Source organism: Anomaloglossus baeobatrachus, chromosome 3, assembly GCF_048569485.1.
Source record: "Anomaloglossus baeobatrachus isolate aAnoBae1 chromosome 3, aAnoBae1.hap1, whole genome shotgun sequence".
NCBI classification, from domain to species: Eukaryota; Metazoa; Chordata; class Amphibia; order Anura; family Aromobatidae; genus Anomaloglossus; species Anomaloglossus baeobatrachus.
The window spans coordinates 428,542,828-428,566,503 of record NC_134355.1 but is presented as its reverse complement, the minus strand read 5'-3'; the positions used below and the strand labels follow the sequence as shown (position 1 = coordinate 428,566,503).

At 46.9% G+C, this 23,676-nt stretch overlaps 1 protein-coding gene across 2 annotated transcripts in view; it reads left to right on the top strand.

Annotated features, from left to right (window-relative positions):
• The window catches only part of LOC142296589 (cytochrome P450 2J2-like), a 255,430-nt gene that overhangs the window by 119,580 nt on the left and 112,174 nt on the right, over positions 1 to 23,676 (top strand). For both annotated transcript variants that reach the window (XM_075340381.1, XM_075340380.1), the window contains exon 6: positions 6,838 to 7,011. In XM_075340381.1, the coding sequence (XP_075196496.1) occupies positions 6,838 to 7,011 (174 nt within the window). The remainder of the gene's footprint in view (positions 1 to 6,837; positions 7,012 to 23,676) is intronic.

Sequence of the window (23,676 nt, the reverse complement as noted above, 5' to 3'; positions counted from 1 at the left end):
TCGCCTAGGCAAGGTGACACACGTGCCTTGTATGGCTCACGTGTTGAACCTTGTTGTCCAGCAATTTTTAACACACTATCCCGGCCTAGATGGCCTTCTGAACAGGGCACGAAAACTGTCTGCTCACGTCCGCCGTTCAACCACCGCTGCTGAGCGACTTGCATCACTCTAGAAGTCTTTCGGCCTGCCGGTTCATCGCCTGAAATGCGATGTGCCGACACGCTGGAATTCGACTCTCCACATGTTACAGCGACTGTGGCAGCACCGTCTAGCCCTGGTGCAATACGTCATGACGTATAGCCTGGGCTAACGAGATGCAGAGGTGGGGCAGATCACCCTGATGGAGTGGTCTCAGATCAAGGACCTATGCACCCTTCTGCACAGTTTCGACATGGCGACGAATATGTTTAGCGCTGACAATGCCATTATCAGCATGACAATTCCAGTCATTTACATGGTGGAGCACACGCTAAACACTATTCGGAGTCAGGGGGTGGGACAACAGGAAGGGTAGGAAGTGCAGGAGGATTCATATGCGCAAGAGACAACAACATCACCAAGGTCCAGACGTTCATCATCACCAACGCGGCAGGCATGGGACCATGGGGGACAGGGATCAACAAGGGCGTATGGTAGCAGGCGAAATGTTGAGGATGGTGCAGGAGAAGATGAAGAAATGGAGTACGAACTGTCCATGGACAGGGAAGACTCAGCGGATGAGGGAGACCTTGGTCAAATTTCAGTTGAAAGAGGTTGGGGGGAGATGTCAGAGGAAGAAAGAATGGTTAGCACCTCTATGCCACAAACACAGCGTGGACTTGGTCCGCATGGCTGCGCAAGACACATGAGTGCCTTCTTGCTGCACTACCTCCAACATGACCCCCGTATTGTCAAAATTAGAAGTGATGATGACTACTGGCTTGCCACACTATTAGATCCCCGGTACAAGTCCAAATTTTGTGACATAATTCCAGCCATAGAAAGGGACGCACGTATGCAGGAGTATCAGCAGAAGCTGTTACTCGATCTTAGCTCGTCTTTTCCACTAAACAACCGTGGTGCAGGGAGTGAATCTCCCAGTTGTAACTTGACAAACATGGGACGGTCTCATCATCTTCAACAGTCTACCCGTATCAGTAGCACCGTATCTGGTGCTGGTAACAGCAATTTTATTGAATCTTTTCATAATTTATTTAGACCATCCTTTGCAAGGCCACCAGAGACAACAAGTCTGACACATAGTCAACGGCTGGAGAGGATGATACAGGAGTATCTCCAAATGAACATCGATGCCATGACTTTGCAAATGGAGCCTTGCTCATTTTGGTCTTCAAATCTTGAAAAATGGCCAGAGCTCTCCACTTACGCCTTGGAGATTTTGTCGTGTCCAGCTGCCAGCGTTGTCTCTGAACGTGTCTTCAGTGCTGCTGGGTGTGTGCTGACAGATAAGCGCACGCGTCTGTCCAGTGACAATGTGGACAGACTAACGTTCATCAAAATAAACAAGTCATGGATCCACAAGGAATTTACTATCCCTGTGTCATCCTGGGGAGAGTAAATGCATGTGGATTTTGAATGTGCTTGATGCAAACCTACCTGTGAAGTGTACAACTAGGGCACAAGTGCTGCCACTGATGTGTCTGTGTGGCCCAATTTTTGGAAAAAAGGGAGACTCTGCTTGGAGTAACCCTTGCTGTGTTTTTTAAAAGGAGCCAAGATGAACAAGTCATGTTTCAGCAAAGACTTTGCTACCTACCCCGGTGTCATCCTGGGGACGGTTAAGTATGGCGTATTTTTGAATGTGCTTGATGCAAATCTACCTGTGAAGTGTACAACTGGGGCACAAGTGCTGCCACTGAAGGGGTGGGTGTGTGTGGCCCAATTTTTGGAAAAAAGGGAGACTCCACTTGGAGTAACCCTTGCTTACATTGTTTTTAAAAATGATCCAAGATTAACAGAGCTGGGATCAGGAAAGACTTTGCTACCTACCCCGGTGTCATCCTGGGGACGGTTAAGGATGGCGTATTTTTGAATGTGCTTGATGCAAATCTACCTGTGAAGTGTACAACTGGGGCACAAGTGCTGCCACTGAAGGGGTGGGTGTGTGTGTGGCCCAATTTTTTGGAAAAAAGGGAGACTCCGCTTGGAGTAACCTTGCGGTGTTTTACATGATTTTAGAAGGGCATGCCATGCATATATCTGTGTCTCCTCCTCTTTTTCCTTGTCCAGCTCTTTTGTTTTCGCATGAGAATTTGTTCTTGTCACTTTCCCATGTGTTTGTGTTGTGTTGTGAGTTGTTTGTCACCTTTTGGACACCTTTGAGGCTGTTTTCTAGGTGTTTTTATGTGTTTGTGATTGCCTCCCATTAATTCCTATGCGGTTCGAGTGGTTTGCCGAACCGGTTCGCCGAACTCAAACGAGACCTCCGTTCGGCGAACCGAACTTGAGCCGAACCACGACCGGTTCGCTCATCTCTAGTCCTATCCCCCTCGTTGCGCTAGTACCCTGATTTTGGAGCGGGTGGAGGATGAATCTTGAAGACTTCACCCTCGTCGGGTAAATTACCATGATGCCTGAAGCTACTTCCCGGCCTAGGGTCCACGTACCCCGTCGTGCCCTGGCCCCTGTCCGGAGATGGCTCAAGACCGCCGGCTGCCCTCCTTGGCAGATCCGTGCCCCTTGACACTATCCCCTGCAACCGGAGTTCCAGCTCCTACCAAGCCCAGACAAATGTCTGCCACTTAGTATTTTCAGGGAGCCCTGCTCCTGTCCTCCTCTCTCCTCCGCTCTCAACTCCACTCTCTTACTCCTTGTGACCTCTCCTCTCGAGAGTCACCACTCAACTCCCCTGCTCCTAACACCTCTGACTCTCCCCTACCAACCCCCCAAGTGGGTGGCCCTATTCCCTTCAGGCCCCCCCAATGGTGTGTCTGGTGGGTGTGATGCAGAATGCTCTTAGGGTTTTGACTGGCTCTGTTCTTAGCAACACCGAAGGCCAGGGATCCGTAACCAAGGAGGATGCGGATACTGTGCAGAAGGGCAGATTGCACAATACCCTGTGACGACCTGATAGGCAAGGGCGTCACATTACCATCTTTGCTGCGACACTATCAGTGCCGGAGGACAACACCCGCAGCGGCGGCCGATCCCTGGCCGCACGCCACAGGGTAGCGTCACGAGACAACCATTACTCCCATCATTCATTCCCCCATTTTGTGTACACCTCGAGGCCACGAAGCCTGGCACGGGCACCTGTGAAATCCCAGACCCGACATCACCGGTCCGGCGACGAGTATTTAACCCCTGTGCCGTGGGTGCTACACTATTAATGACCTACACCGATTAATGCCAAGGGAGTAAGATGGTGTGTAATTAACTAACACCAAATAATTAAATACTCCTCAAAAATTCATAGCAAGGCTATTATGTAAGTACAAAAACCGATTCATAGAAAATAGCCAAAATGATATGTAGTAAACTACATATCGTTTTGGCTATTTACTATTAATGACCTGTAGCGAAATAGAAGCAGAGCTGTGATTGGTTGCTATAGGCCACCTGAATAAATATCCAGGCTAGCTGTTGAAACAGCCAATATATTGCCACATACAACCCCACACAATTAGTATACAGGTAAGATGATGTGACTTCCATCAGCCTCTACAACAGCCTTGGCTAAGCGTCACCACTGAAATCCTATTAATTCACACATAAGCTGTCCTATACTAACAATGTCCTTCGTTGCCTATAGCAGCCAATCAGAGCTCCTTGACTGCTAACAAAATAAAAGCAGAGCTGTAATTGGTTGCTATAGGCCTCCTGATAAAAATCCAGGGTAACTGTCAAAACCGCCAATATATTACCTCAAACCTCGTGTGTGTGTGTGTGTCTCTTTCTCTGACCATAATAGGAATCTATAATAACAATTCCATTCCCAACTCCATTGATTTTAATGTAAGCAGGTTTTTTGTCGAATAACTGTAAAGTGCGGGGTTAAATTTTCCCATCAAAATATAGTCTGATATTCCACACACACACACACACCTACCTACACACACACACACACACACACCTTTCTCTATCAGATTGATAATATACACTGTAAATGCACAAAAATCATATGATAATTTCCCGAACATGAAAATCAAACAAATACAGTGGGTAGATAATTAATAGACTGACTTGTTTTTTTAAATATATACTTCATATAATAATCATGTAATAAACAATTACTCCATATATTTTTCTTCATTCCTGTTTGTTTTATGTATATTTTTGAAAATATATGAATTATAGTTATACCATTGTATTAATTCTTATATATGACATACACAAAAGGACGTGGTTAGCATCAAGATCAATCCGATTTCAATGGACGTCTATTAGATATATTATTTTTTTGTTATGTATTATCCATGTGACATATAATTGTATCACAATGTATTCAAGTTAATACTAATAAAAAAAACATCAGTTCACTTTGGTAATTTTAAACATTCCTGATACCGTGCCTTTACTGTTTATATCTAGAATGCTTCCCTATTAAGGATCGTGCTTTCCCAATCACCACCGCTAGATGGCTTATTGACCCTTTCAATACCTTTTTAGGCCGAGGCCACACGGAGTTATGTGCCATCCTCGCATGACACTCTGCTCACGCTTGCAGCACAGTGGGAGCCAAGTGTCAGTGTGACGCCCTGGATTAGTCAGGTCGTCCCAGGTAGTCACACACACACACACACACACACACACACCCTCCCTCCCCGATTAGGTGACAGCAGCCAACCTAGAAACCCTTGTCACCACCCTCCAGGTTTTGAGTCCACACCAGGGGGGCGGAGACAGGCGGTTGGCTCCGCCCACCGAGGAGTTCAAAGGCCTGGAGGCCGGAAAACAAACACACAAGTTGTAGTGCAGAGTAGAGAGAAGTAAAGTTCAAGGGCAGACCTGTGTCCAGGCCTGCCAACAGACTACTCCGGTGGCTGGGTCGGAGCCCAGTCACCTTTGGCAAGGAGGCAGACTGTGGTGGCCGCCTGCAGGAGCTGGGATTACAGCCGGTGGAACCGTAGGGACCGGGGTCGGGCGGTGGCCCGCCGGTACCGAGCCGGGGAACCGATTGGAAACCGGAGCACCAGGAGGGGTAGTCAGACCCAGTACAAAGCCCTGAACCGACAGGGCCGAGTCAAATCAACTGATTGAGGACTGGACTTAAGGACCTATCCCACACAAGACCCGTTAGAAGACAACAGCCCAACCATACAGAGTAAAGCCACCGCCAATGCATAGAGACCCAAAGGGCCAGCGTCTGTGGGCAAATGGGCTCCTACGGCATATACAAGTCGGGGAGCGGACTACCGTTGCTTAGGCATAGGAGTCAAAACATTCATACAAAGAGGTGCAGGAGAAAGGCGGAAACCACCAATCTATTCTGTAAGAAGCTGCAGCCAGCTACGGGCTCCGTTCATCACCCCGTTTGGTTTACGAGAGACTCCAGTGTATTGTGTCATAGTGAGTACACCAGTGCCTTCGGGTCGCGCGCCGCACCAGCACCCAGCACGCACCTGCTCCCACGCCTCAGCACCTCCCTCGGGCCCCCGGGACCATCGCCCCCTACCCATGGAGGAGTCAACACCAAGCTGCGCAACACTGTCCCCGGGAGGCCTAGTTAACGGCAGCGGTGGTGTCCATCCATTCACCACAACCCGTGGGTGGCATCACGAACTTACATCCCAAACCAAACCACTGCGGCCCCGGCCGTGGAACTTCCCCGTCAAGTCCCTGTGTGTAGCGCCAACTCCCTTGCAGAGCGACGTGACCCCGCGTCCGTGAGAGGCTCGAGCCACCACCCACCGTATGAGCACGGATCCGAGCGGCTCGGCGGTCGCAGCCGAGCCCGCGGGGCGGTACATCAGCACAGCGGGAGCTGAGTGTCATGCAAGGGTCATGCAACTGTGGTCCAATCAGACCATAGCTGCAGAGGGGGGGGAGCAGCGCTGAGGAGGGGAGGGCCGGCGCTGCGGAGGAGAGGGAGGGATTTATCTCCCCATCTCCTCCGTTGCCGGCTGATGCGAGAATCTCGCTGCTCTCGCGTTACACCGGTGTAACGTGCGAGCAGTGCGATGTTTCTCGCGCAACCAAACTTGCATGGGTGCAAGTGGAACAGGATCACATTCCACTCGAAGCATACTGCGACTGTTTTCTTGGTCCGATTATGGCTGAGAAAATAATCGCTCATGGGAGCAGGCACATAGAGTAATATTAGTCCAAATGGTATGTGATTTTTATCACATTCCACTCGCACCATTTTTCTCAGTGTGTCCTAGGCCTACCTCTCAAACTGCTCATGTTGCATCTATGAATGTCATGAAAGTGCTAGATAGCCCTGAGATGGATAGTATATTTTTGTATGCCTATGAGTAAGAACTTGTTCCGAAACGCGTGAGAAAGTCCTGTGTAGCCTGGAACATAGAGACCCATATGCTTTTAATGGAGATTTTATATGTGAATTTCGAATAAAGAAACATTTTTAAGGAGTAAAAATGCGCTGGACATTACTTTGTTTCCTTCTCAGAATATTGTGACAGAAAAATTGTTTTTACAGTAAAATAAAAAAAGTAATAACCTAAAAAGTACAGTATATGCATTTGATATTGCCATAATCATATCGACCTGCAGCATAAAATACGTGTCATTTATACTAAATAGTTAATTCAAATGAAAAATAAAGTTATTGCATAGTTAAGGACCGTACATGGGGAGTACAACAAAGAAAATATTAGAAATTAAAGTATTTTCATGCATCTAAACTGTAAAATGTTTCTTTCGTTTTGCATTCAGCTTTATGATGCTTTTCCATGGCTCATGCATCGTCTCCCAGGTCCTCAACAGGCCATGTACAAACACCTACGCTTCTTGAAAGAATGGATGTTGCAAGAAATAAGGCAACATCAACAGAACCCTTCACCTGAGCCTCAAGATGTTGTGGATTATTACCTGGAACAGATCTCAAAGGTTTGTAAAAGAAACTGTGGACTTTATTCAGTGTAAGAAAACTCGGTCATGGCAATCCATGAAAACCTATCCTTCCGTCACAGTCCTTACAAATGAATGCCACTTTTATAACTTTTAATACATAAGACCATGAATGCAACATGGACTCTTACATAAATTAATCCTAAACTTTCATCTTAGTTGTTGTTGTTTTTTTCTTATCTTACATAAACTACCTAGCAGCAACTATCACAGTCTCAGTGTTACCCAATTTTTATTAATACTTGTCGTCAGGGTCACAACTTCTGCTTCAAGGCCAGTACCTTCCTAGCAACAAACTAGCATATTTTGGGGGGCTTCATATCTTACAGAACCTAACTAGTGGCTTGCTCTTACTAAAACACAGTCTGTGTGCCAAAAACCAATACTAAAATAAAAGTGTTGTCAAACCCTGTTTTCTTTTGGGGCTAAAAGACTTTCACAACATCTTTGTCGACTCCTCCTAGTGGTAGTTTGTCCAATAAAGGTACCTTTTGGTTTTTAGAATTACAGAAACAGCTATCGTGAGAAACTATTAACACACGTTTAACAACCCGGCATAAGTGTTGTTCCACTGCCTGTAGAAAAGGTCACGTTACAGTATTCACCTTCAAATAATCAAACAAAAAAAAAAATGGGAAAAAGAGGGGGTAAGGGCCGTGGACGAGGTGGTAGTGACAGTGGTGGTCGCCCAAGCAGTGTGATCGAGCCAAAGAAAAAGGTTCCTGCTTTATCTACCTCTGCCTTCCTATCCCAATTTTTTTGTCCACATAGGAAAGCACTCTTGCGCCCTGAATCGTGCGAACAGGTAACGAGTTGAATAGCAGAAAATGCCTCCAGTTACTTGTCGAGCAGCAAATCCCAAGGGTCCACACAGACATACTTGAGTAGCTCAGAGGCTGGTCCATCGAATCATCAGCCTGGTCATCCTTCCTCACAACATCAGTATTCTAAGGAAACATGACACCAAAGCAGGTTACTATGAGGAACTGTTTGCGGGACCCTTTGACCTTTCTTGCCTCTCACCGCACAACACCACCAACACAGGTGAGGCCGTGGTGGGCAGTGATGCACAGATCTTTGAGCACCCAAGGCCAGAAGAAAGCCATGTTGTTTGCCCAGCATGTCACGGCCATCAGGTGGAAGTGTTGGAGGATGATGAGACACAGCTGCCCTCAGGTCAGCCTCAAACCTCTATTCCTGAAGATATTGACCTTCAGGAATTTGAAGACAACATGGCCAATGATGAGGTGACTGATCCAACATGGACGGGTGGCATGGATTGCGAGAGCAGCAGTGCAGAGGAGCATGTGCCCATAGTCCACAAAAAGGCTGTAAGACCTAGGGTTTTGACCACTGCCAGAGGTCAATCGACTGTACACATGACACCACCACCTCAGCCATCTCAGAGTCCAAGGGTCCGTGCACCAACTCAGCCATCAGAGTCCAAGGGTCCATGGTGCGATTGTGTGGGAGTTTTTTTTCCAAGAGTCCTTCGGACCAAACGGTTGCCATTTGTCAAATCTGTCAGATCAAGCTTAAAAGCAAAAATACTTCCAGCTTGGGCACCGCCAGCATGAGAAACCATATGTTAGCCAAGCACACCACTAGGTGGTTGACAGCTGTAGGTGAAAAACACGATTTCCAGACTCAACTTTGCCACTTCCCCTGGGCTGCCTGCTTCCCAAAGTGGTGTGCAAGAAGGTGGCGCTGATGCCTCCTTCTCACAACCTGATGTTGGCCAAACTCAATCATCAATGACCACATCCGCTTCGGTGTCCCAGCATTCCGTTCAGTTGTCCATACCACAGACCTTTGAAAAGAAGCGAAAATACCCTGTTCCGCACCCAAGGGTAGAAACCATAACTGCACACATTGCACGATTGATAGCCCTTGAGATGTTGCCGTATCGGCTTGTGGGAACAGAGGCTTTCCGCGACCTTTTGGTAGTGTTAGAACATCGGTACTCTGTGCCTAGCCGCCACTATTTTTCTCGTTGTGCCGTCCCCGCGCTCCACAATCACGTGTCTGTAAACATCAAACAGGCTCTCACCAAGGCCATAACAGGGAAGGTCCACTTAACCACAGACACGTGGACAAGTGGAAGTGGACAGGGACGCTATATCTCACTGACTGCACACTGGGCGAACCTGGTGGCAGCTTGTACAGAGTCTGAGCTGGCAACATCCCATATAATTCCCACACCCAGAATAGCGGGGCCCACTTCAATCACTGTTTCAGTAGCCTCCTACACAGCAACAACTCCCTCCTCCTCCTACTCTTCATCTGGCTACTGTGCATGCTCATCAACATCCGCCGGTATCCAACCGTCGACATAATTCCCCAGCTGGGATCTCTGCAGCACTGCCTCGGCTAAGCGTCAACATGCTCTACTGAAGCTCATCTGTATCGGTGACAAATCTCACACGGCACCTGAGCTTTTGAAAGCAATAACTGAGCAGACAGATGAGTGGCTTGAGCCTTTGGATCTCCGTCCAGGGATGGTCGCAATCTGGTGGCGGCTTTAAAGCTTGGAAAGCTTGTACACGTTCCATGTATGGCCCACGTTGTAAATTTAGTAGTTCAGCACTTTCTGAAGAAATACCCTGGGATACCAGACCTACTTACCAAGGTATGACGTATTAGTGCACATTTCTGCAAGTTATCTCCCTCTCTTGCTGGCCTGGCAGTGCTGCAGAGGCGCTTACACTTGCCTCGTCACAGACTAATATGTGACCTCCCTATGAGATGGAATTCAACCTATTATATGTTGGCCAGGATCCATGAGCAGCAGAGGGCAATATCCCAATTCCAGCTGGAACATGCCCGTCAGATGCAGCTGCCAGACATAAGAACTGCCGAGTGGGTGTGGATTGCAGACATTTGTCAGGTCTTGGAGAATTTTGATTACTGTACCAACATTGGGAGCAGTGAGGCTGCTGTTATCAGCATTACCATTCCATTGATTTGTTCATTCAACTGCTCTCTGGATGGTCTGACTGACCAAAGTGTTCATGCACCCGAGTTGTCTGTGGATCCAGACTTCACAATGGTTGCTAGTAATCCACACAACCTTGGCCAACAAGCTCAGGCCACCTTTGCTCAACATCATGAGGATGAGGAGGATGATTAAGAACAGGAATGCTTTGAAGTTGGTAACCAAGGGATTGACAACCCAAGCTTCAGGGCTGTTTAGCATGGATGGCCTGAGGAGCAGCAGGAGGAGGAGAGAGAGACTGAGGAGGAGAGGAGGTTTAGGGAGACAGAATGTATTCTTAGTGACACACAAAGGTTTCCAGTTCGGAGTCTGGGACACATGGCACAGTTTGTCACACTGCCTTTCTCATGACTGTCGGCTAGTCCACATTTTGGCAGACAACAAATACTGGTTATGTACCTTCCTTGACCCATGCTTCAAAGACAAATTTGCTTCGCTACTTCTGGAGGCAAATCAGGATTGTACGACGGAAACATTCAAGAGGGCGGTAGTGGAGCAGTTAACGAAACGATTACCCTTAGATCATACTGGCGTCAGATGTAGCGTGTCATCTCACGCAACAGGATTACAAGAGAGCGCTACGCATAGTAGGAGCAACACAAGTGGGGGACAAATGTGCCAAAACTGGTCTATTTTCCACAAACCGTCAACTGCGAATCATTTACCGGTTGGGGGAACGATGACAAGGAGGGAACAGTTAAAACCCTGCTCTTCTGTTCCCATGTACTATACACTTGTATTGCTCCTGGGTCACTATGACCCGGTTTATTAAATCTTAATTTTAGATACTCTAACTCAATTATTTTCATACCTTTTGCTTACTAGACTGTATGGGAACATGTTTGGAAATAAAAAAAAAAAAAAAGAAAAATGAAATTGAAATCTTTTTTTTTTTTTTTTATTCAGAAAAAACTTAGTAATAAGCAAAACAAAAAAATAGCAAACTACTACACATGTGGTAAAAAAAACAAACAAACCAAAACAAGCAAATCAAACATTTTGTGAAAAAAAAAATTAAAGATAATAAACACTTCAATTTGAACATATTCACATGGTAATATTTCTTTATGTATTCTTTCATGAAGAACAATAAACATGGGCTTTGCAGAAGAATTTTTGCCATCCATCCAGAACATGTAATACTTGTTTTATTATCACAAGAATAAGGGCAATAGCTGCACCTTTTTCTTCTTATTCTTGAAGTAAACAATAATAATAAAATCTGAGAAAAAAAACAACCAGCTTCAAAAACAATAAGATCTTCTATACTGCATCAAAACATACCTAACATGCTAATCATTCTGTCAGAGCAGTGAAAATACTACACCACTTGTAAACACATTGAGTCTTTCAACTGTCAATAACCCCCTACTTTAAAAAAACAGGTGGAGCCAAGGAAAAAAAAAACAGCTCTTAGCTGAAATGTTTGTCAGCTTTGCATACAGTATGCATTTACCTATAGCTTACATAATCACACAGTAATAACACTAAGTACATGTAAAAAAATAAAATAAAAGTATTCCTTTACAATATACAATCTACCAACAGAATTGAATAAGAAAACAAGCTAGATACCTGTAAAAAGCAGAGTTAGGGTACCACCACACTTTAGCGACGCTGCAGTGATCCCACCAGCGATCTGACCTGGTCAGGATCGCTGGTGCGTCGCTTGGGAGCTGTCAATCAGGCAGATCTCACCAGCGACCAGTGACCAGCCCCCAGCCAGCAGCACGCGTGGAAGAGATGCTGCGCTTGGTAACTAAGGTAAATATCGGGTAACCAAGCAAAGCACTTCGTTTAGTTACCCGATATTTACCTTGGTTACCAGCGCATACCGCTTAGCGCTGGCTCCCTGCACTCGTAGCCAGAGTACACATCGGGTTAATAAGCAAACCGCTTTGCTTATTTACCCGATGTGTACTCTGGCTACATGTGCAGGGAGCAGGGTGCCGGCAGTAGCAGTCTGAGAGCGGCGGACGCTAGTAACCAAGGTAAATATCGGGTAACCAAGCTCAGGGCTTCACTTGGTTACCCGATATTTACCTTGGTTACAGCTTACCGCAGGCTGCCAGAAGCCTGCTCCCTGCACATTTAGATCATTGCTCTTTCGCTGTCAAACACAGCGATGTGTGCTTCATAGCTGGAGAGCAATGTCCAAAAAATGAACCAGCACTGTGTGTAACGAGCAGCGATTTCACAGCAGGGGCCAGATCGCTGCTCAGTGTCACACACAGCGAGATCGCTAATGAGGTCACTAGAGTTGAGCGCGGTTCGTGGTTCGTGGTTCTCCAGTTCGCGGTTCGAGTGATTTTGGGGGCTGTTCTAGATCGAACTAGAACTCGAACATTTTGCTAAAGCTCGATAGTTCTAGCTACGTTCGAGAACGGTTCTAGCAGCAAAAAGCCAAGCTAATTACTAGCTGGCTTTCCGCTGTAATAGTGTAAGTCACTCTGTGACTCACACTATTATGAAATTTCAGCGTATAGTGTGCGGGAACAGCGCATTCAGATCACTGCTGCTGGGATAATGGCGATCGCCATTTTTTTTTTTTTTCCTTGTCTGCCTTCCCTAAGCGCGCGTGTGTAGTGGGGCGGGCCAGCATGTCAGCCAATCCCAGACACACACACAGCTAAGTGGACTTTTAGCCAGAGAAGCAACGGCATGTGTGATAGGATGTCCATGTCACATGTCCCTGCATTATAAAAACTGGTATCTGCCCGTCCGGACGCCATTATCTCTTCTGCGTCTGGGTGTCAATCACCGCTGGCGTAGCTCCTGTCTCCGATACTGCTGTGTACGCTCTACACACAGCGCTATACAGAATAGGGATAGAAGTTTCTATTAGCCCTTGTAAGGGCTAATAACAGCAGGCTCAGAGCCATAGGTGACAGTCAGGTCCGTGGAAACAGATTTTAACAGCTACAGATAACAGCGTCTGTGTGGCTAAGGTCAGGGACTTCCTCTCTGCATTTCCCCATTAGGAGGGATTGAAAGTGAGGCTTCCTTTCCTGTACACTGACCCACAACCCTGCCACTGTACCCTCCTGCCCTTTGCACCCTCAAGCTCATTGTTATTAAGCCATTATACTAGCAAACACTGAGGAAACTTAGTGGCATCCTAAAAGTGGCTGTTGGACTTCCATTAGTGTCCCACTAGTGCAAATCTATTTGCAGCACCTCTACATTGCACACTCAAGCTCATTGTTACTAAGCCATTCTACTAGCAAACACTGAGGAAACTTAGTGGCATCCTAAAAGTGGCTGTTGGACTTCCTTTAGTGCCCCACTAGTGCAAATCTATTTGCAGCACCTCTGCATTGCACACTCAAGCTCATTTTTACTAAGCTATTATACTAGCAAACTATGCTGCCAGTTTAAGGGCCGTAGTTGCATTGTCAGGGATAGTTATTGTTGTTTATTCTGCTGTTAATAAAGGTAGACCACCGCTGCAATCTACACCACCTCTCAATTTTTACTACCACATTTTAAGTGCACAATCTTGTCGCAATCAAAATGAGTGGCAAAATGACAGATGCTGGTGGAAAGTGGAATGAGGAACATACTGATGACGATGAGACGCAGATACCAGATTGGGATGACAACTTAAATATTCGTTCAGGGCAGGAAGAGGCTCGGTCGGAGGGGGAGGGGAGTGCAAACACAACGCTTGATGAGGAACTTCTAGATCCCACCTACTGTCAACCCACAGTCAGGCACTCGAGGAGGTCAACAGAGGCGGTGGAGGAGGATGCTACTGACGACGAAGTTACCTTGCGCCTTCCTGGACAGAGGAGGAGTACTGGTAGCACGTGTACAACTGCATCCTCAGCCACCACTCTGCCTCTGAGCACTAGTCGGGGGGGCTCAGCAGGTCGCATGCCCTCTAAGCCTTGCCTAGCCTGGTCCTTTTTTGACATAGCAAAAGATCGCCCAAATCATGTGATCTGTAAAATTTGTCATGATTCTGTTAGTAGAGGGCAAAACCTCAGCAGTTTGACAACTTCTTCCATGAATTGTCACATGAATAAATATCATATGTCCCAGTGGGAAGCTCACCGTGCTGCAATGCGGCCTAGCGGAGCGGACCATCCACCGCCTGCCCCTTCTAGTGCATCCGCACGCTCTTCATCTTCTAGGACTGTGGGGACAGCCTGGTTTTCCACGCACAACTTCCACCACTGTAACAGCAACAGGCAGTTTGCTTGGTAGGTCGTCAGTTGGTTTGGAAGGGGAAACAAGTGCGTGTGTACAGCTCTCTCAGACATCAATAGCACCAACGTTGGATGAAGACAACATCATGTCTACGCCTGCACTTTCCTCACAAACCTGCATTTTTCCAGGGACACCCTACTCACCACCGTCTACACACAGCAGCCAGATCTCAGTCCCTCAGATGTGGACAAATAAAAGGCCATTTCCTGCGACCCATGACAAAGCTAAGAGGTTGACTTTATACCTCTGTAAGCTCTTGGCTACCGAAATGCTGCCTTTCCGCCTGGTGGACACACAGGATTTTAGAGACCTTATGTCTGTCGCTGTGCCCCAGTACCAGATGCCCAGTCGCCACTACTTCTCTAAGAAAGGTGTGCCTGCGCTACACCAGCATGTCGCACACAACATCACCGCTTCCTTGAGAAACTCTGTGTGTGAACGGGTGCATTTCACCACAGATACTTGGACCAGTAAGCATGGACAGGGACGTTACATGTCGCTGACTGGGCACTGTGTAACTATGGTGATAGATGGTGAAGGGTCTGCTGCACAAGTCTTGCCGTCCCCACGACTTGTGTGTCAATCCTCTGTCTGTCCAAGTTCCGCCACTGCTTCTGCCTCCTTAACCTCATCTGGGTCCTCCACCTCCGCCCCAAGCCTGCCTGGTCAGGCGACCAGCATTGTAACTGCGCAGAAGGAATCACGCACACCTCATTACTATGCTGGCAGCAGAGCGCAACGGCATCAGGCGGTCTTTGTCTTGAAATGTCTTGGAACTAAGAGTCACACAGTGGCTGAGTTGTGGGCAGCTCTGGAGACTGAGTTTGGTAAATGGTTGTCTCCACTCAACCTGTAGCCTGGTAAGGCCGTGTGCGACAATGCTGCAAACCTGGGTGCGGCCCTTCGCCTAGGCAAGGTGACACGCGTGCCTTCTATGGCTCACGTGTTGAACCTTGTTGTCCAGCAATTTTTAACACACTATCCCGGCCTAGATGGCCTTCTGAACAGGGCATGAAAACTGTCTGCTCACTTCCGCCGTTCAGCCGCCGCAGCTGAGCGACTTGCATCGCTCCAGAAGCCTTTCGGCCTGCCGGTTCATCGCCTGAAATGCGATGTGCCGACACGCTGGAATTCTACTCTCCACATGTTACAGCGACTGTGGCAGCACCGCCGAGTCCTGGTGCAATACATCATGACGTATAGCCTGGGCCAACGAGATGCAGAGGTGGGGCAGATCACCCTGATGGAGTGGTCTCAGATCAAGGACCTATGCACCCTTCTGCACAGTTTTGACATGGCGACGAATATGGTTAGCGCTGACAATGCCATTATCAGCATGACAATTCCAGTCATTTACATGCTGGAGTACACGTTAAACACTATTCGGAGTCAGGGGGTGGGACAACAGGAAGGGTAGGAAGTACAGGAGGAGTCATATGCGCAAGGGACAACAACATCACCAAGGTCCAGACGTTCATAATCACCAAGGCAGCAGGCATGGGACCATGGGGGACAGGGATCAACAAGGGTGCATGGTAGCAGGCGAAATGATGAGGAAGGTGCAGGAGAACATGAAGAAATGGAGGACGAACTGTCCATGGACATGGAAGACTCAACGGATGAGGGAGACCTTGGTCAAATTTCTGTTGAAAAAGGTTGGGGGGAGATGTCAGAGGAAGAAAGAATGATTTGCACCTCTATGCCATAAACACAGCGTGGACTTGGTCCGCATGGCTGTGCCAGACACATGAGCGCCTTCTTGCTGCACTACCTCCAACATGACCCTCGTATTGTCAAAATTAGAAGTGATGATGAATACTGGCTTGCCACACTATTAGATCCCCGGTACAAGTCCAAATTTTGTGACATAATTCCAGCCATAAAAAGGGATGCACGTATGCAGGAGTATCAGCAAAAGCTGTTACTCGATCTTAACTCCGCTTTTCCACAAAACACCCGTGGTGCACGGAGTGAATCTCCCAGTTGTAACTCGACAAACATGGGACGGTCTCGTCATCTTCAACAGTCTAACCGTACCAGCAGCACCGTATCTGGTGCTGGGAACAGCAATTTTATTGAATCTTTTCATAATTTATTTAGACCATCCTTTGCAAGGCCACCAGAGACAACAAGTCTGACACATAGTCAACGGCTGGAGAGGATGATACAGGAGTATCTCCAAATGAACATCGATGCCATGACTTTGCAACTGGAGCCTTGCTTATTTTGGGCTTCAAATCTTGAAAAATGGCCAGAGCTCTCCACTTACGCCTTGGAGATCTTGTCGTGTCCAGCTGCCAGCGTTGTCTCTGAACGTGTCTTCAGTGCTGCTGGGTGTGTGCTGACAGATAAGCGCACGCGTATGTCCAGTGACAATGTGGACAGACTAACGTTCATCAAAATGAACAAGTCATGGATCCACAAGGAATTTACTACCCCTGTGTCATCCTGGGGAGAGTAAATACTTGTGTATTTTGAATGTGCTTGATGCAAATCTAGCTGTGAAGTGTACAACTGGGGCACAAGTGCTGCCACTGAAGGGGTGGGTGTCTGTGTGGCCCAATTTTTCGAAAAAAGGGAGACTCCGCTTGGAGTAACCCTTGCTGTGTTTTTAAAAAGGAGCCAAGATGAACAAGTCATGGTTCAGCAAAGACTTTGCTACCTACCCCGGTGGGGACGGTTAAGGATGGCGTATTTTTTAATGTGCTTGATGCAAATCTACCTGTGAAGTGTACAACTGGGGCACAAGTGCTGCCACTGAAGGGGTGGGTGTCTGTGTGGCCCAATTTTTGGAAAAAAGGGAGACTCCGCTTGGAGTCACCTTGCGGTGTTTTAGATGATTTTAGAAGGGCATGCCATGCCTATATCTGTGTCTCGTCCTCTTTTTCCTCGTAACGCTGTTTTGTTTTCGCATTAGAATTTGTTCTTGTCACTTTCCCATGTGTTTGTGTTGTGTTGTGAGTTGTTTGTCACCTTTTGGACACCTTTTGAGGGTATTTTCTAGGTGTTTTTATGTGTTTGTGATTGCCTCCCATTGTTTCCTATGCGGTTCGAGTGGTTCGCCGAACCAGTTCGCTGAACCGAACTCGAGCCGAATGAGACCTCCGTTCGGTGAACCGAACTCGAGCCGAACCGCGACCGGTTCGCTCATCTCTAGAGGTCACTGGTGCGTCACAAAAAACGTGACTCAGCAGCGATCTCGCTAGTGATCTCGCTATGTGAGAAGTACCCCATACAGCCTCGAACAGAGATGTGTACAGAGCTGCTGTCCAAAGAAACTGAAAGGTCAAATGGCTAATAAGTGTGCTAGCCTATGTGTACTGATAAGGGCAGAGAAGATAAGAACCCTTCTGAAAACAAGGAGATAAGCCAGGAAGACACTCACTTAGCAAACAAAAATCATTTGGAGGCCTTTAGAGCTCAACTTTACAAAATAAGGCCCTCTTACACAGCGCGTTCTGCACAGAATATACACGTGTAGTGCACACCTAGTGATCTCTCTGGATGCACTCTACGTTTTAGTATAGACTGCGCACCAAAAATAATCAATATAAAGCCATTTTTATTGTGCGCAGATCTCAATGCATACACCCAGCAGATCGTGTGTACGACCCCATTGAAATAATTTAGGAAATAAATAAATTGATATACAATAGTAGATGCAATAAATAGACCCAACTGAGGTTATAACGCCTATATTTCACTGAAAATATGGCCTCACAGCTGTACACAAATCGGCGTGTAGCTAAAAGTAAGCACAAAAAAAAATACTCATAGATAGGTCCCCCCAAATGAGGAAAAGTCAAGTAACCTCAAGTTTTAGAAACTTATAGAAAAATATCTACAGGGCCACAAATTGTCTACGGGTCACTATGACCCGAACAGAACAGCATGGTTAAGGAAGATGGTGAGGGACTATGTAGGTAACCGTATCAGCGTGCTTTCAGAGTCTACTGTTCCCTTTTAACTATTGGGTTTCCAAGCTCAACACTTGGCCAGACCTCGCGTTATACGCTTTGGAAGTGCTAGCTTGCCCTGCTGTGAGTGTGTTGTCTGAGCGTGTTTTCAGCTCAGCGGGGTCAATAATAAGTCGCACACGACTATCCACGGAAAGTGCAGACAGTTTGACCATGATCAAAATGAACCATAGATGGATTGCCACAAAGTATCCCAGGCCGCCTGTTAACAAGACCCAATAATAAGTGTAGCCCCAAAATTTGGATTTCTTAAGTTCAAATAAGTTCCATTGTTTCTCATTGAAGACTATTTTGTCTTCTATCATCTAAAGACAACGCATGACTAATGTAACTTGTTATGCTGCTGCCATGTAATTGTTTGGCCCAATCTCCCAGGGCAATATTTTTCAAGCCTTTTGTACATTATGCACTGGCACGAGCACGGTCGAGGCTACACTGTCTAGAACAATTGGTCAGGCAGTCTCTAATTGTGTTCTTTATTGATGCTGTGCTCCATGGTGTGTTACACATGGTCCCCTGCTAAATCAGAATTTTTTTAGCTCCTTCCCATGTTATGCCCTGTTGCTTATGCTACAATTTTTTTTTTAAAAAAAACCTGTTGGTAGTACTTACTGATGCAGTCCTCCATAGTGTCTGAACCATTATCCCCTGGGGAAACTGAATGTATTAAACTTCTTGGTATGTTGTGCCCTGTTGCTTATGCTACCAATTTTTTTAAAATAAGCTGTTGGGAGCTCTTGGGAGTAACTTCTGATGCTTAGCTACATGGTGTCTGAACCACTACACCCTAAGTGAACTGAATGTATTTAACTCCTTGGCATGTAATGCCCTGTTGCTTATGCTACCAATTTTTCTAAAATAAGCTGTTGGGAGTACCTTGTGATGCTTAGCTACATGGTTTCTGAACCACTACACCATAGGGGAACTGAATGTATTAAACTTCTTGGCATGTTATTCCCTGTTGCTTATCCTTTTCAATTTTTTAAAAATAAGCTGTTGGGAGTACCTACTGATGCAGTGCTCCATTGTGTCTGAACCATTATTCTCTGGGGAAACTGAATGTATTAAACTCCTTGGCATGTTATGCCCTGTTGCTTATCCTACCATTTTTTTATTTTTTTTTTTTAAATAAGCTGTTGGGAGCTGTTGGGAGTAACTTCTGATGCTGTGCTACATGGTCTTTGAACCATTCACGCCTGGAGAAACGGAATTTTTTTACATCCTCGGTGTTAGCCATTGGAATAAAGTTCCAGAGTGAAACAACTGCCATTTCCACGGTGCTGCATGCTTCACAAACTGCGACTAGGAAGCAGGCGATGATGCCTCCTGCTCCCAACCTGCTTTTGGTCAGATGCAATCCTCATCAACGACATCAGCTTCGATATCCCAGCGTGGCGTTTGTTTGTCCATAAAACATACATTTCTGAATCATTTGAATAGAATTTGAATAGAGGGCCACTGGAGAACTGGTGGTGTTGATGGAGGAGGAGGAGGGCAAGGCCAACATCCAAATGGCCACGTTGGCAATAGCACTGTAAAGTGTTATGGAGTACATATTCCAACTTTCACACTAATGATATAGGGGATGTAGAAAACTACAAATGACTGCCATCCCTCCCCAATTTATGTTACAGGGGCTGTGGCGCCCCTGACCTGGTCAGGCACCACTGAGTACTGCACCCATGCTGGGGGCAGTACAATACAGGTAATCCAGAAGGCTGATCAAGTTGTGACTACACAGGTGCATAGTAATCAGGTCTCACCCATGTACCTTTGGGAGGACTCCTGAGAGCTTCCAGGAGGGGGCTGGCCTCCATGTCCACTCAAGGGGTGTGGTGGAGGCAGTGGCGTACAGACTATAGAGGCAGACCACGCCACTGCTACGGGGCCCATGAGCTGGAGGCAGGAGGGGGGGGCCCGCAGCTGACAACCCAGGCTCCTTCCCTTTCACCCCCCAGCTCACCGGGCCCCAGGGATCGGGGCCGCCAACAGGGCAATGAGGGGGCCCGAGTCGCTCATAGAGAGCTGCCCTCTCTCCTACTCTGCACTGATGTATGTGATCGGTGCAGGACAGGAAATGTACTATGGAGGCTGCGGTGAAGGACCTGTCATCTAACTGATCATGTGCCTGATCACATGACCAGTGAACATCTAGGTCCTGCTGTTAAGCTGCTGCAGCCTCCATGCAAGTCCCCGTGGTTTCTCTCCTGCTCTTCACTGATCAGAAACTGCAAGATGAGGTAATGTACAGTGTGTAACTGTGCATGTAGTCTGTCTGTCTCTTTCCCTATGTCTCTCATTCCCTGTCTCTCTCTCCCTCGCATTGCCTATCTGTCTCTCTCTCATTCCCTATCTGTCTGTCTCTCATTCCCTATCTGTCTGTCTCTGACTCTCTAATTCCCTATCTGTCTGTCTCTCATTCCCTATCTGTCTGTCTCTGTCTCCTCATTCCCTATCTGTCTCTGACTCTCTAATTCCCTATCTGTCTGTCTCTCTCATTCCCTATCTGTCTGTCTCTCTCTCTCATTCTCTGTCTGTCTCTGTCTCTGTCTCTCATTCCCTATCTGTCCATCTCTGTCTCTCATTCCCTATCTGTCTGTCGCTGTCTCTCTCTCTCATTCCCTATCTGTCTGTGTCTCTCTCTCTCATTCCCTATCTGTCTCTGACTCTCTAATTCCCTATCTGTCTGTCTCTCTCATTCCCTATCTGTCTGTCGCTGTCTCTCATTCCCTATCTGTCTGTCGCTGTCTCTCTCTCTCATTCCCTGTCTGTCTCTGTCTCTCTCTCATTCCCTGTCTGTCGCTGTCTCTCATTCCCTATCTGTCTGTCTCTCTCTCATTCCATATCTGTCTGTCTCTGTCTCTCTCTAATTCCCTATCTGTCTGTCGCTGTCTCTCTCTCTCATTCCATATCTGTCTGTCTCTGTCTCTCTGTCTCTCATTCCCTATCTGTCTGTCGCTGTCTCTCTCTCTCATTCCCTATCTGTCTCTGTCTCTCTCTCTCTCATTCCCTATCTGTCTGTCTCTGTCTCTCTCTCTCATTCCCTGTCTGTCGCTGTCTCTCATTCCCTATCTGTCTGTCTCTCTCTCTCATTCCCTATCTGTCTGTCTCTGTCTCTCATTCCCTATCTGTCTGTCTCTCTCTCTAATTCCCTATCTGTCTGTCGCTGTCTCTTTCTCTCTCATTCCCTATCTGTCTGTCTCTGTCTCTCTCATTCCCTATCTGTCTCTGACTCTCTAATTCCCTATCTGTCTGTCTCTCTCATTCCCTAATTGTCTGTCGCTGTCTCTCATTCCCTATCTGTCTGTCTCTCTCTCATTCCCTATCTGTCCATCTCTGTCTCTCATTCCCTATCTGTCTGTCGCTGTCTCTCTTCTCATTCCCTATCTGTCTGTCTCTGTCTCTCTCATTCCCTATCTGTCTCTGACTCTCTCATTCCCTATCTGTCTGTCTCTCTCTCTAATTCCCTATCTGTCTGTCTCTCTCTCTAATTCCCTATCTGTCTGTCTCGGTCTCTCTCTCTCATTCCCTATCTGTCTGTCTCTCTCATTCCCTATCTGTCTGTCGCTGTCTCTCATTCCCTATCTGTCTGTCGCTGTCTCTCTCTCTCATTCCCTGTCTGTCTCTGTCTCTCTCTCATTCCCTGTCTGTCGCTGTCTCTCATTCCCTATCTGTCTGTCTCTCTCTCATTCCATATCTGTCTGTCTGTCTCTCTCTAATTCCCTATCTGTCTGTCACTGTCTCTCTCTCTCATTCCATATCTGTCTGTCTCTGTCTCTCTCTCATTCCCTATCTGTCTGTCGCTGTCTCTTTCTCTCTCATTCCCTATCTGTCTGTCTCTGTCTCTCTCATTCCCTATCTGTCTCTGACTCTCTAATTCCCTATCTGTCTGTCTCTCTCATTCCCTATCTGTCTGTCTCTCTCTCTCATTCCATATCTGTCTGTCTCTGTCTCTCTCTAATTCCCTATCTGTCTGTCGCTGTCTCTCTCTCTCATTCCATATCTGTCTGTCTCTGTCTCTGTCTCTCTCATTCCCTATCTGTCTCTGACTCTCTAATTCCCTATCTGTCTGTCTCTCTCATTCCCTATTTGTCTGTCGCTGTCTCTCATTCCCTATCTGTCTGTCTCTCTCTCTCATTCCCTATCTGTCTGTCTCTCTCTCTCATTCCCTATCTGTCTGTCTCTCTCTCTCATTCCCTATCTGTCCGTCTCTCTCTCTCATTCCCTATCTGTCCATCTCTGTCTCTCATTCCCTATCTGTCTGTCGCTGTCTCTCTTCTCATTCCCTATCTGTCTGTCTCTGTCTCTCATTCCCTATCTGTCTGTCTCTCTCTAATTCCCTATCTGTCTGTCGCTGTCTCTTTCTCTCTCATTCCCTATCTGTCTGTCTCTCTCATTCCCTATTTGTCTGTCGCTGTCTCTCATTCCCTATCTGTCTGTCTCTCTCTCTCATTCCATATCTGTCTGTCTCTGTCTCTCTCTAATTCCCTATCTGTCTGTCGCTGTCTCTCTCTCTCATTCCATATCTGTCTGTCTCTGTCTCTCTCTCTCTCATTCCCTATCTGTCTGTCTCTCATTCCCTATCTGTCTGTCTCTGTGTCTCATTCCCTATCTGTCTGTCTCTGTGTCTCATTCCCTATCTGTCTGTCTCTCTCTCTCATTCCCTATCTGTCTGTCTCTCTCTCTCATTCCCTATCTGTCCATCTCTGTCTCTCATTCCCTATCTGTCTGTCGCTGTCTCTCTTCTCATTCCCTATCTGTCTGTCTCTGTCTCTCATTCCCTATCTGTCTGTCTCTCTCTCTCTAATTCCCTATCTGTCTGTCGCTGTCTTTCTCTCTCATTCCCTATCTGTCTGTCTCTCTCTCATTCCCTATCTGTCTGTCTCTCTCTCTCATTCCCTGTCTGTCGCTGTCTCTCATTCCCTATCTGTCTGTCTCTCTCAATCCATATCTGTCTGTCTCTCTCAATCCATATCTGTCTGTCTCTGTCTCTCATTCCCTATCTGTCTGTCTCTCATTCCCTATCTGTCTGTCTCTGTCTCGCTCTCTCTCTCATTCCCTATCTGTCTCTGTCTCTCATTCCCTGTCTGTCGCTGTCTCTCTCTCTAATTCCCTATCTGTCTGTCTCTCTGTCTCTCTCTCATTCCCTATCTGTCTGTCGCTGTCTCTCTGTCTCTCATTCCCTATCTGTCTGTCTCTCATTCCCTATCTGTCTGTCTCTCATTCCCTATCTGTCTGTCTCTGTGTCTCATTCCCTATCTGTCTGTCTCTGTGTCTCATTCCCTATCTGTCTCTCTCTCTAATTCCCTATCTGTCTGTCTCTGTCTCTCATTCCCTATCTGTCTGTCTCTGACTCTCTAATTCCCTATCTGTTTGTCTCTCTCTCTCATTCCTTATCTGTCTGTCTCTCTCATTCCCTAACTGTCTGTCTCTCTCTCTCATTCCCTATCTGTCTGTCTC